We start from the raw sequence: 11,656 nt of genomic DNA, 5'->3' as shown, positions 1-11,656 counted from the left end.
GCTCCTCTTCTTCGTTAATTCCCCTATTACTCAGCTCTACACACACACACACACACACACACACACACACACACACACACACACACACACACACACACACACACACACACACACACACACACACACACACACATACACCATTTCACCTATTTTTGGAGCCGTTAATCTCCGGCTATTTGCTAAACTCTTAATTCTGATGGCTTTTTTTTTTTTTTTTTTTTACAATGTGATTGCGAGCGGAGAGGAATTGCTTACTCGTACATCCTGCCTCCTCTTGCTGCTCTGCCAAACAGCCTCTTTCCTCACACCGTGTTTCTAGGTCAGCAGAGTCGAGTGATTTGGGGTCCCGAGTCGAGGCTTAGGGGCACGTCAGATTGTGGACAACAATGTTCATTTTCAGTCTCATGTGGATCAATCATTTTAGGGTTATCATTTCAGGAAATCATAGTTTCTTAATTGTTTTTAAAAATTCTTTTTTTATTGATTTATTTGGCTGAAAAATGTATTAAGAGAGCTAAGTTTGGAAAATCTAATCAGAGTGGCAGTAAACACTCTAACTGGGTTTTCAGATTTACTGATGGATTTACAGCCCAGCGACACACACATCTGTATCAAGGCCACTTGACCTATTTAATTTCAAGACTTCCACAGCAGCGTGGCTCTTTGGATTTGCAATGCCAGCTGGGCGTTTTTTCTGCCTTGGTGGTCCAGACTGAAATACCTCAAGAAGTACTGAACTGATGGCAATGAAATTCTGTAATCCTTTTTTCCTCTGGGGTCACTGTGAGGTTGGGGTGAAATGTCAGCTATTAAAGGGAGATTCATGATATTTGGTACACACATCACACCTTCCACACGATGACCATTCATCAAATTTTATTAAAACTATATTTGGTATTTTAATTTGATTTTGTTTAGTACTAAATAGTAAATGTTAGCATGCTGGCCCACCAAACTGAGATGGTTAAAATGGCAAACATTAAACCTGAGCTACATCATTGTGAGCAGTGTTAGCCTACTATCTAAACACTGGCTGTCTAGTGCCGTAGTAACAGTTGACGTGGTGAGCTGATTAACACTTCCGGCAATTACGAAGCAACGTTGTTAAACTTTAGGAGTCATGTTCGTGTCCACCAGATAAATGTAAGTTAAATATTCATGCATTTTTTTTTTTTAGCTCTGTGTTTGGTCTCTTCCAACTTCCGTGCAAAATATCAGCCTCTAGAGCTGCTAAATGCTACAAAACTTTGGTTACTAGCTGTTGCTGACTGTATGTCTGCCATTTAATGCTGAGCCGGTAGTGTACACTGGGTTTTTAAAGCTTTTTTCAATGAATGCAGCTGCCCACTTCGATCTGTGCAAAAAGCCTGAGCATTGGAACAACTGTTCCACATAACCAGCCGGGTGTACCTTTCTGTCAACATATCAATAGCTCGGGTCCTTGGGTTGAAACCCCTCCTTGTGTTTTGTTATCCTTGCAAGATGTGCGTGAGCAGTTGAGCAGGAGGAAAAGGCTGTAAAAAGTTTACTGAATAGCTTCCTGTGTTACGTTGTAAACTATTAATATTCTTGGTGTTGACCCTTGAAACCGATAAAGTTATTGTGAATGAAAAATGTTCCTTTCCTTAAGTAGTTGTTGCCTATATTATTTGTTGTCAGTTGCACCAAACTTTTCAGATTACACATTTTACTAACTTAAATTAGAGTTATTTGATAACTTTATAAAAGGAAATTTCCAGGTGAAATTTTGAATGCAACTAATCTTCAATTTTTTTTTGGTTAGCCTGTTTTTTAAAAAAATTGATTGACAAATAAAATGAAAATAGCCCGTAATAATACCCGTAATTAACAGTCATTTTACCAACTTCTGAACTCAAAACTCCACACCCACCTCCCTCTATACCCCCCCACTCAATTCCCCCCCCACCCCACAGGCCTGATCCATAGCAGCCCCGCTATAGGGTTTCACTCTCTGCGGGGCGAAGAGGAGGGCAGGCAGTACAATACGAGCTCTGGGACACAAATCTACCTGGGAATCTAGTTTCCCTGTTCCCCTGGGACCTGTGTCTTCCTGTGGATACCTGGGTCTTGAAGGTAAGACATCAGAGGTGAAAATGTGTGATAGCGTCAGCGAAACCCATTGTAATCCTCCGAACACATGCTTTGAATGTTTGGGGATTCTCTCGCAACGATGGTCTTGGAGTTGCCAGATAATTCGGAATCCTGTTTAAGTTCAAGTAGAAGGTTACAGTTAAATTCCTGTCAGTTTTGTGGTCGGCTGATTTTGGCTGCGGGAGGAGACCATGTCTGTGGCCTGCGGAGAACTCTGTAAATTAATGAATTAATGAAAATAAAAAGCAGATGCTCAACTGTATACTGCAGAATGGACTGTTTGTCATAGTAGATGGTCAAAACTGCCTTTAAATTCTTACTGTATCATGCATGGTTTGACATTTCTATGAAGATTTACATTTCCTCGACTAAGTAGTTAACTCAAATATCAATTACACGAAATCTGAATCTTCGAGAGCCAGTTGGTGGACCACTTATTTCACCTCTTCTTCCAACACTTCTTACCTAACACTGTAGCCGGTGAAGAATGTGGCCCTCTGCGGTGGAGTTTTTAGTCTGCAGGGATGGATGCATGTGTGCATTTGGAAATGTGATGACTGATGCCCTTCCTCCCCAGCTGTCCCCTTGAGATTTATCTGGAGCTAAAACAGGCTGGTAGTGGGGGACAGGGGCGCCTCTTCACTCAGAGAGGCGGTAACTGGACCCAGGCCCTCGCGCACAGCTCCTGTAGTTACCATCAGCGCAGCAGTTTGCCTCCATCTTACATTTCCCAGAACATCCAAAAACACCTGTAATCTCCTGTTTTTAATCCAGCGGCCACTGACTCACATTAATCACAAGAGAAAAGCTATTTGAGTGCAAATATGTGTGTGTGTGTGTGTGTGTGTGTGTGTGTGTGTGTGTGTGTGTGTGTGTGTGTGTGTGTGTGTGTGTGTGTGTGTGTGTGTGTGTGTGTGTGTGTGTGTGTGTGCTGGTGCATTTCTATGCACGTTTCGTGCTGATGACAGCCCCACTCACTAAAGTGCTATAGAACATGGACTCATATAAATAGCTCACACAGGACTGAATCCTCAGCTCGGAAATGAGCTTCAATTACAGCGGATGAAAAGCAATTACATTAACTGTCTCCCTGTAGACGGGCCCTCCTGTTTTTTCTCTTGTGGTGGGACTCACCTCCAGCTTTACATAATTGCTTTCGACCTGAGCAATTGACAACGACATACTGCCATGGCCCATCTGAGCAGTTAGTCAAGAGAGACATAAGCTGCCACCGGGAATTGGTGACCTCGGGCGTATGCAGGGGTTGTATACTATGTTTAAAGTGTGCGTAACTTAATTAGCGAACCTGGTGAGGTTTTGCTGGAACTCGCTCCAAACTGGGGCTGATGTGCAACTTCATCGTACACAACACACGTATTTCTTGGGAATAAGCTTGTGTCTTCTTCTTGAAGATTTATTGAGAAGTTTTATACTTTTGTTGTATCAAATTTCACTGCCAGACAGCGTCTGGTTGCTAATTCTGTCGTGCTTTCAGCTTGTCACCTGAACAGACCAGATACATGAAGCATTTTGCCTATAATTCTTTAGTTTACAGCGATAATAAGTCATTTCAGTCAAGTCCAGTTGATTGATAGAGCACAACAAAACACAAACATGGAACAAAATGCTCCATTGAGAATTCAAAGTACAAGTTGATAATTAAATGAAAATAAAGTGCATTACTGAAAGTAAAGCAATTATGTAGTCGTGTTAATAAAAAGAGCTATTTTTTTTTTACATCACAAATAGTTTGTCCCGGCAATTTGGTTTTAACACCGATAATTTGTGTTTTAATTCATGCTAAGCATGTCAAAAATATTTGCAAAAACCTGTAGGGATGTTTTGAGTTTTTGGCCACCAAGAGGCAGTGCAACATGCTTTAAACTAACAAGGTATTTGAAGTTAAATGGCAAAATACATGGCTTTAACATGTACTCAAGACAGATATGTGTTTTCTGATCTAATGCACCTTTAATCAGGAGGACACCGTCTGTCTGCGCCATCCAACACTGTTACTAATCAAGGTTTGGTTAGGTTTAGGGACAAAAAATAACTTTTTTAAGGGAAGGATGATGGTTTGTGTTGCGTTAGATAAAAAAACAAAACAGGTTGTTAAGTTTCGGCAATGATCCTCCTCATGATCTAAAAAAAAAAGACAATGTTGTTGTTGTAAACGTGAAAAAAACTTTTGCCTCCTATGTTGAAGTCTGGTGTTTTGTTGACCCTTCTGTCCACCCCAACACGGTCACCTACGGTACCTTCCTCCTTTGTTTCTGTTATAATTACTACAACCACTGAGGAGCTTTGTCACTTAAAAGTAAGCAGTTGTTATTGAAATGACTGATGCCGAGTCTATTGCAAACACAATATCTTAACCGTACAAAGTTAGCAAACATTTGCCCAGTTACACCTCCAACAGATACAAAGCAACATTCATATGGAGACGTGTTTATAGTTTCCTGCCACAAGTGTGATATTCAATCTCTTTTAGCTCCATTTTTGGTCTCCACCATCTCTTGAGGGAAATGTCTGGAAATATTACATTTTGTCTGCTGTTTGCTGTTGGACAGGTGGCGTATGATGGGTTCATAAAAGCTTTTTATGCTATAAAGAGATGTTCGCCGTGGCTGCACGACTAAAAGAAAGCTTTGAGACTGAACCAAACAGTAAAACTGTCAGTTGACAAGAAAATTCTGATGAACATAGAATTGTTAAAGACTGAGACGCAGCTGAAAAAAAAACTAACAGCTGAATCTTTTTAATACTCTTTTTGGGGTATATCAATGTATTTGTCTCTGAGTGTAGAAAAGCTGCATTTCTATTATAAAAGTTAGAATGGTCGGAGGTGAAGACATCGTTTATCTCTTGTGTCTTTTAGCCATGCCGCTCACAACTGCTGCCCCTCCTAACAAGAGGAAGAAGTCCAACAAGATCATCACCGACCTGTCCAACATCAGCCAGAATGGTAAAACACACACACACACACACACACACACACACACACACACACACACACACACACACACACACACACACACACACACACACACACACACACACACACACACACACACACACACACACACACACACACACACACACACGCACAGCACAACAGTCACACATTCAAACTCGGCGTATAGATATGAAAAGTTCTGCCTCTTATTCCAAGTCCTCAAAGACCCTCGTTTATCTCTCCTGTGATCTGATTATCCAATCGAGTAAATGTCAAATCTTTAGTGTCTGTCTGCCATCTGCCGAGTCTACACGTGTAAATTGAACCGCATGGGTGTAAATCATTACATGTGGCTGTATGATACCACAATTAAATTAAGACACACACACACACACACACACACACACACACACACACACACACACACACACACACACACACACACACACACACACACACACACACACACACACACACACACACACACACACACACACACACACACTTGTTCCAAGCAGTGACACAATATCGAACATGTATTTGACATCTACTGGAGGGATGTGTGTTCATTATCAGATGACAGAGCTGCCACAAATCTGTCACCATTACAGGCAACACAAAATACCAGACGGTCTCCTCTCACTATATTTGCTTGAGACGGTGTGGGAGCTACTAACACTAAATTGGAACCAATACAACGTGTAAAAACTGTGGTAAATAGGTCTTATATTGGGATTAACTCGAATGCAAAACTGGATTTAGCAACATCTTTCAGGAGTTCAGTGGTTACAGCTGAGGTGTGTTTATGTGCCACAGTCACTCTATATTTTCCGCTTTAATGTCACTTTACTTTTCTCCTTTCAGTGTTTTGCTACATTGGCTGCCTATGCTGAGCACCAGCTTCTCCATTTAGTTTTTCTCCAAAAACAACTTCCTGTGCATCAGATGTTTTACATACTGTCGGAAAGACCCTCCAGAAATAGCGAGTTTAATGTAGTTCACTCTGCCAGACCCACCAGTTGGTCCATCTGTTCAAACTCTTGCTGTGCAGCTTAAATTTGTTCAAACTCAAAGAACTTTACGACTAATTAGTGGAGAGCCCAAAGTTTTCAAAAAGTGGCAGAATCAGCTATGCGGATGAATTTAAAAAAAAAAAAAAAAAAAAAAAAAAGAAAAGAAGATATTTAGAGTAGTTTCATAAAAACCTTCATCCTGTGCTCAAGAACAATTTAATGTAAACACATGATGAGTTACATTATACGGTTTTGAGCGAGATGCTCCACCCCGACCGACTGCAATATTAAAAAGCTGCGAGGTCTTCTCCTGATAGTCCACCGCCCCCCCACAGCCAGTCCAGTGACCGACTGGAGAATTTTACAAGGTGTGCTCAGCCTCTCAGTGTCAGCTGGGATCAGGTTCAGCCCCCCTGCGACCCTCTGAGGATGAACATTTAGAGCTAATGGACAAAGGGACTCGCAGAGGGCATTTTTGTTTTACATACAAAATGTTTTTAGCGCTTCTTCTACTTATGCCTAAGTAAAATTTATACTTTTAAGGTTGTAATCTTACAAAGTACATTAGATTACATTATTATTATTATATTAGTTTACCAGGCATGATGTCAGAATTTGTTTTTTTTGGGGGGCTTTTTTTAGGGAAAATGTGTGACTACAGCTGCATGGAGCCACTCCCACAGCTGCAGACTCTGAGTCTTGCTTTAACATGTTGCGTTTTGTATTTAGAGTATCAAAACCGATATTTACCTGTTGCATAATACATCACTTTTAAAAATCGACAATAAATTCTCTACTAATCTCTGAACATGAAATCCGCAGTCTGAATGTGCTCTGAGGGTCTGTGCGCACGCTTATATCTGTCATTCAACAATCTGTCACTGTCTTTCCCCTGTTTGTGTCCTCTGCTGTTTTCAGGATGTTTTCTCTGGCAGTCCCTTCACATCTGCAGGCACATCTGTATCTTTCCACCAGTTTGTTTTCAGTCACTCATTCAGGAGCTTATCCTGCTTATCCCTTATTTCGCCCCAGTTAATGCCCACATGTCCATCCATCATCCCTGCCACTGTGTCGCTCTGACTGTCTCTGTCGGTCTGTATGTTGTCCGTCCGTCCGTCCCTCCCTCCGTCTGCCCCCTGCTTCTGTCAGTCTGTCCAATTTCTTCGCAGTCAGCAGCCAGCTCCAGTTTCACATTCTTCTGAATTAACGCTCTAATCAATATCCCCATGGGAGAGTTCACTCTGCTCAGCAGCCTCGATTATTCTCTCTCTCTCTCTCTCTCTCTCTCTGACTCACACACACACACACACACACACACACACACACACACACACACACACACACACACACACACACACACACACACACACACACACACACACACACACACACACGCGCGCGCGCGCTTAACAGACACACTTAACACACACCTACTTGCACAAGTCTGATTTACGAGGTACTGCTAACAGCTCTCTGCAGCATTGCAATGCCAACTCCCCGCTTTATAGATGTGTTCATGCCGCTCTGTACGTGCGTGTATGTGTGTGTGTTGGTTTATGGCTGGACTCCAGGTGTTATGAGTGATATCAGAGTGTATGTGGTGGATGTGGTGGATGAGAAGAGTGTTTTATGAGGAGCTCTGTGAAGCAGTAAAATCCATCAGATCTCTCCATCACCGGGAGGCGAGCGAGAGGCCGTGTGCGGTGAGGATTTCCCCCCCATAAACAGTTCTTCCGTGAAATCCTGCCGTGACGTTCCCCAGCGCCTCCTTTTCTCCCACATTGCTTTGCCCTCGTAACCCCGACAACTCCCCTGGTTTCACATGAACACATCCTCTAAGAAGCACATAACCGGTTTCTACTCCAGTTCATTACTACAAGAAGCCTGGCAGTAAAAACATGCCCTTTACAGGCTCATACATCCCTTACTCAATGTCAGACATGTAGTGGAACTTAAAACCGCTTTTTTAATTTACAAGATGTTTTTTTTTTTATATATAACTCTGACACACTCTGCACAAACCTCTGAAACAAAACAACAACAAAAAACTGAAAATGTTTAGAAATTATCCACCGTGATAAATCATCATCGGATAAGGTTTCTTTTATCCATATGTGTTATTGCAGACATATGTTTTAAAGGAATACTGCAACATTTTTGGAACTACAGTATACTTATTCACTTTCCTGCCAAGTTCAGCACACCTCTCAAAATAAGAGGCTACAGCCAGGAGATGGTTATCTTCGCTTAGCGTACATTTTCTGGTCCTTTTTACTCTTTGGTTTATGGTGAATCAAACACACTTCATCGGTAATAGGTAATATATTAATGTACGGAAGCCTTGAATCGATCAATCAGTTCAATGCATTTCAAGCTTAGTGCTCATTAAAAGCAAGTCAAGCCATTGTATTTTCAATACAAGCAAAAATACTGCTGCCTTTATAACGTAGTGGACAATATAATAACCAGAGGTGGTGTAATTACATGAGACTATTAGTACCCTGTAGAATTACCCTCTTTATATATTTACATATTTTTCTTAATTTTAATAGGCGAGGGGCAATCAAAAAGTTCAGAGACTGTTGTGAGCAAACCGAGCGCAGCACCGAGACGCGCACGAGGCAGGAGGAAGCTGTAACCCTCGTGAATAAGAATTCCAAGCTATGTAATTTCATCAACATCAGCTCCTGAGTTACACATGTTTTAGCGAGCAGTGGTACGTGAACATTTGTAATTTCTCCACGGATTTGTGTGCAACGAATACTTACCCATGAAGATTACAGTGTTCACGAGCAACAGGATCAGTCTCAGAACTTGTTGATCCACCATCGTTTTATATTATATATTATAGCATATTAGATTTCAAATCGTCAAATAGGCATAATGTCGTTTTTGTGGAGAAAGATGCTGTTAGGAATGAAAAATCTGTTTAGAGACAAAGGACAATTTCCCACATATCTCCTCTCTGCACACCCTCACCTCCTGTTCCATGTTCAGTTCCCTCATTTCCTCCTCTTCCTCTTCCTGCCAGACAATGAGTCGGACTCCGAGGCCACCGAGTTCGATCTGGGCACCAAGATCAAGACGCCCAAGGACGTGATGCTGGAGGAGCTCTCCCTGATGACGAACAAAGGGTCCAAGATGTTCAGGATGAGGCAGCAGAGAGTCGACCAGTTCATCGTGACCAACGAGAACATGGTGAGGGCGACGAAGAGAAAGGGAGTGCTTGCGTCGCGTGCGCACGTGGGTTTATGATCAGATTATATCTTCCGGTTTCATCCTCCGGCAGAACCTCGAGAACCTGCTGATGTCCCCGCCCCCTGTTCCACCAAAGCCCGAGATGCCAAAGAAAGAAAGTACGGTCACAGAAGCACTTTACAGCATTTTTTTTTTCTTTCTGCATTTAATCTCACCGGTCTTCACCTCTTTCCCACCCCCGTCCCTGTGCGTCTCAGTTGTGGAGGAGACAGTGGATTTGGTGGCAGTGAAAGAGAAGAGGAGGAAGGAGTATGTACGCACCTACGTATCGCCATGGGAACGGGCCATGAAGGACAACGAGGAGCTGAAAGCCACCATGAGGTCCAGCATGCCGGGACCCATCCAGATCCACGCAGAGATGCCTCTGTACAAGAGCTTCAACAAGTAACTGAGACACCCAATATTATCATTGAATGATAACGATGCTGAATATAAAGTGTTGTCGGAAATAATGTTAAATTCAGGGTGTTGATGTTTCCTGTACATACCAAGCGGTAACCAGCGGTGACGTCACCCATTGGTCTGTGAACGGCCGTTATGAAGCCTTGAGTTTGGATTTTGACCGGCACCATCTTGTTAGTCCTGAGCGGCTTGGAGCCGGTAGTGAGGGGGAGAGGGGGGACTGGAAACCCGGCGATACTTTCCCGGAATATTTTCAGATGGACCGCCGGAAAACTAATAAGGAGTGACTTTAGCCAACAAAACCGAGATAACTTGTGGAGAAATTTTATTGACTGAGAATTTAATGAGAATAGTTAGATGGGAGTCTATGGAGCCGGAGGCTTTTTGGAGCCGACCTCTAGCGGCACTCGGTGGTATCGTCGCTTAAGGCCCTTTGGCATCGGCCTCATTTGAAAAACACGGAACGGAAGCTGTGTCCTCTTTTATACACAGTCCACGCTACATACTTGTAACACATTTTGAAAGTTGTTGTTGAGATGGGTTTTTTTTCCTACCCGTTCCTTCCTCTTTCCTCCCCAGGATGGCGCTGCCATACGGGGGCTACGACAAGGCGTCCAAGCTGCTGACTTTCGAGCTCCCGGAGCTCAATGTTGCCGCCGAGGAGCCGGAGCCTCTGCCCAACCTGCAGGCCGACATCCGCTCACGTCCGTCCTTCAACCGCACGCCCATCGGCTGGATCTGCGGCGAGGACAGCTCACACATCAACATGGACCTGGACATGCCCTTCAACGGAGAAACGGACGACCTGTGAACACGCATGCAGACACGAGCGCACTTACAGTACATGTAGCCTGAAGAACACACACGCACACACACACACACACACACACACACACACACACACACACACACAGATCCTAATTTACACCACATATACTGATCACATAAGCCCTGCTAGAAGTGCTGAGGTGTCCTTCAACACATTAAAATGTACTTTCAATGCATGGAAATGAAAATGATTTAAAAACGACTTGGTGGAAAAGGACAAAGTATCTCCCCTGGACTCCTGTGTGCTTTCTTACCTTTCCATCCCCAACTACACCAATGAGTCTTAGTAGGATTTTGCATACTGTGAGCTAATGTGAGACATGTGTGAATAGAAACAGATAAGCACTCTGCACTCTTAAAAACAATGTATTTAAGCAATAAACGTGCCCTTTACAGAACGTCTGACCACTTGTCATTCTGCACGTGATACTCCTGGAGAATTTTATTATCAGCGATGGTCCTATTTTTTTTTTAAACAAATGAACTGTAAATCAAGGCTTACTCCATCTTTCTATCCTCATAAGTAGGTCCGGTTTAGTTTCAACATGTCTTCGGTGCCACACGTCCTCCTCGAAAAAGACAAACTCTACCTGGTATGAAAAGCTCTGCCTATGGCCCGAAACATTGTTGTGCCGATACAAAACGCCAAAAGATGACCAAACTTCAACTGCAAAGTCACTGAACATATTTAGTTACATGTTCTGAAACACGTTAACTTACTTCAAATTTAACTTTTTTTTTCCTCTCTGGCGCACCTTCACCGCCAAACTAAACGGTGTCCCCATGACCTCTCACTTGCTCTAGGAATAGCTGGTGAGTGTAAACTGGTGCTGGCAGGTCTCCAGCTACAGAAATTAAACAGATGTCCTCTTCACGTCGCAGCCAGCAGGTTACATCTGAGGAAGCGGAGGAGAGAGATGCTCAAACAGGTAAGGCCACACGTGCGACACGGGATGACATCACCGCCATCATCCTCCCGCTCCTCTCGCCTCTTGCCCGGAAGGCGGCGGCATCGGGCCGGACAAGCGGCGCGATAAAAAAAACAAAAAACAAAAAAACCCGCTACGTCACACAACTCGAGCGGAGA

At 43.1% G+C, this 11,656-nt stretch overlaps 1 protein-coding gene across 1 annotated transcript; it reads left to right on the top strand.

Annotated features, from left to right (window-relative positions):
* The first annotated feature begins 1,984 nt into the window (after positions 1 to 1,984).
* On the top strand, positions 1,985 to 10,967 carry myoz1b (myozenin 1b). The gene is made up of 6 exons (XM_069713091.1): positions 1,985 to 2,094; positions 4,991 to 5,077; positions 9,113 to 9,279; positions 9,371 to 9,437; positions 9,537 to 9,723; positions 10,321 to 10,967. The coding sequence occupies exons 2-6, from the start codon at positions 4,993 to 4,995 to the stop codon at positions 10,550 to 10,552; spliced, it is 738 nt and encodes a 245-aa protein (XP_069569192.1). The 5' UTR covers positions 1,985 to 2,094; positions 4,991 to 4,992; the 3' UTR covers positions 10,553 to 10,967.
* Positions 10,968 to 11,656: the final 689 nt, after the last annotated feature.

The sequence above is a fragment of the Brachyistius frenatus genome, unplaced genomic scaffold (assembly GCF_029030835.1).
Source record: "Brachyistius frenatus isolate BFR_SWC_R1_liver_20210118 unplaced genomic scaffold, ASM2903083v1 Contig_115, whole genome shotgun sequence".
In the NCBI taxonomy this organism is placed as follows: domain Eukaryota; kingdom Metazoa; phylum Chordata; class Actinopteri; family Embiotocidae; genus Brachyistius; species Brachyistius frenatus.
Note: the sequence above shows the minus strand (reverse complement) of the source record. Positions and strands in the feature narration are given on the sequence as shown.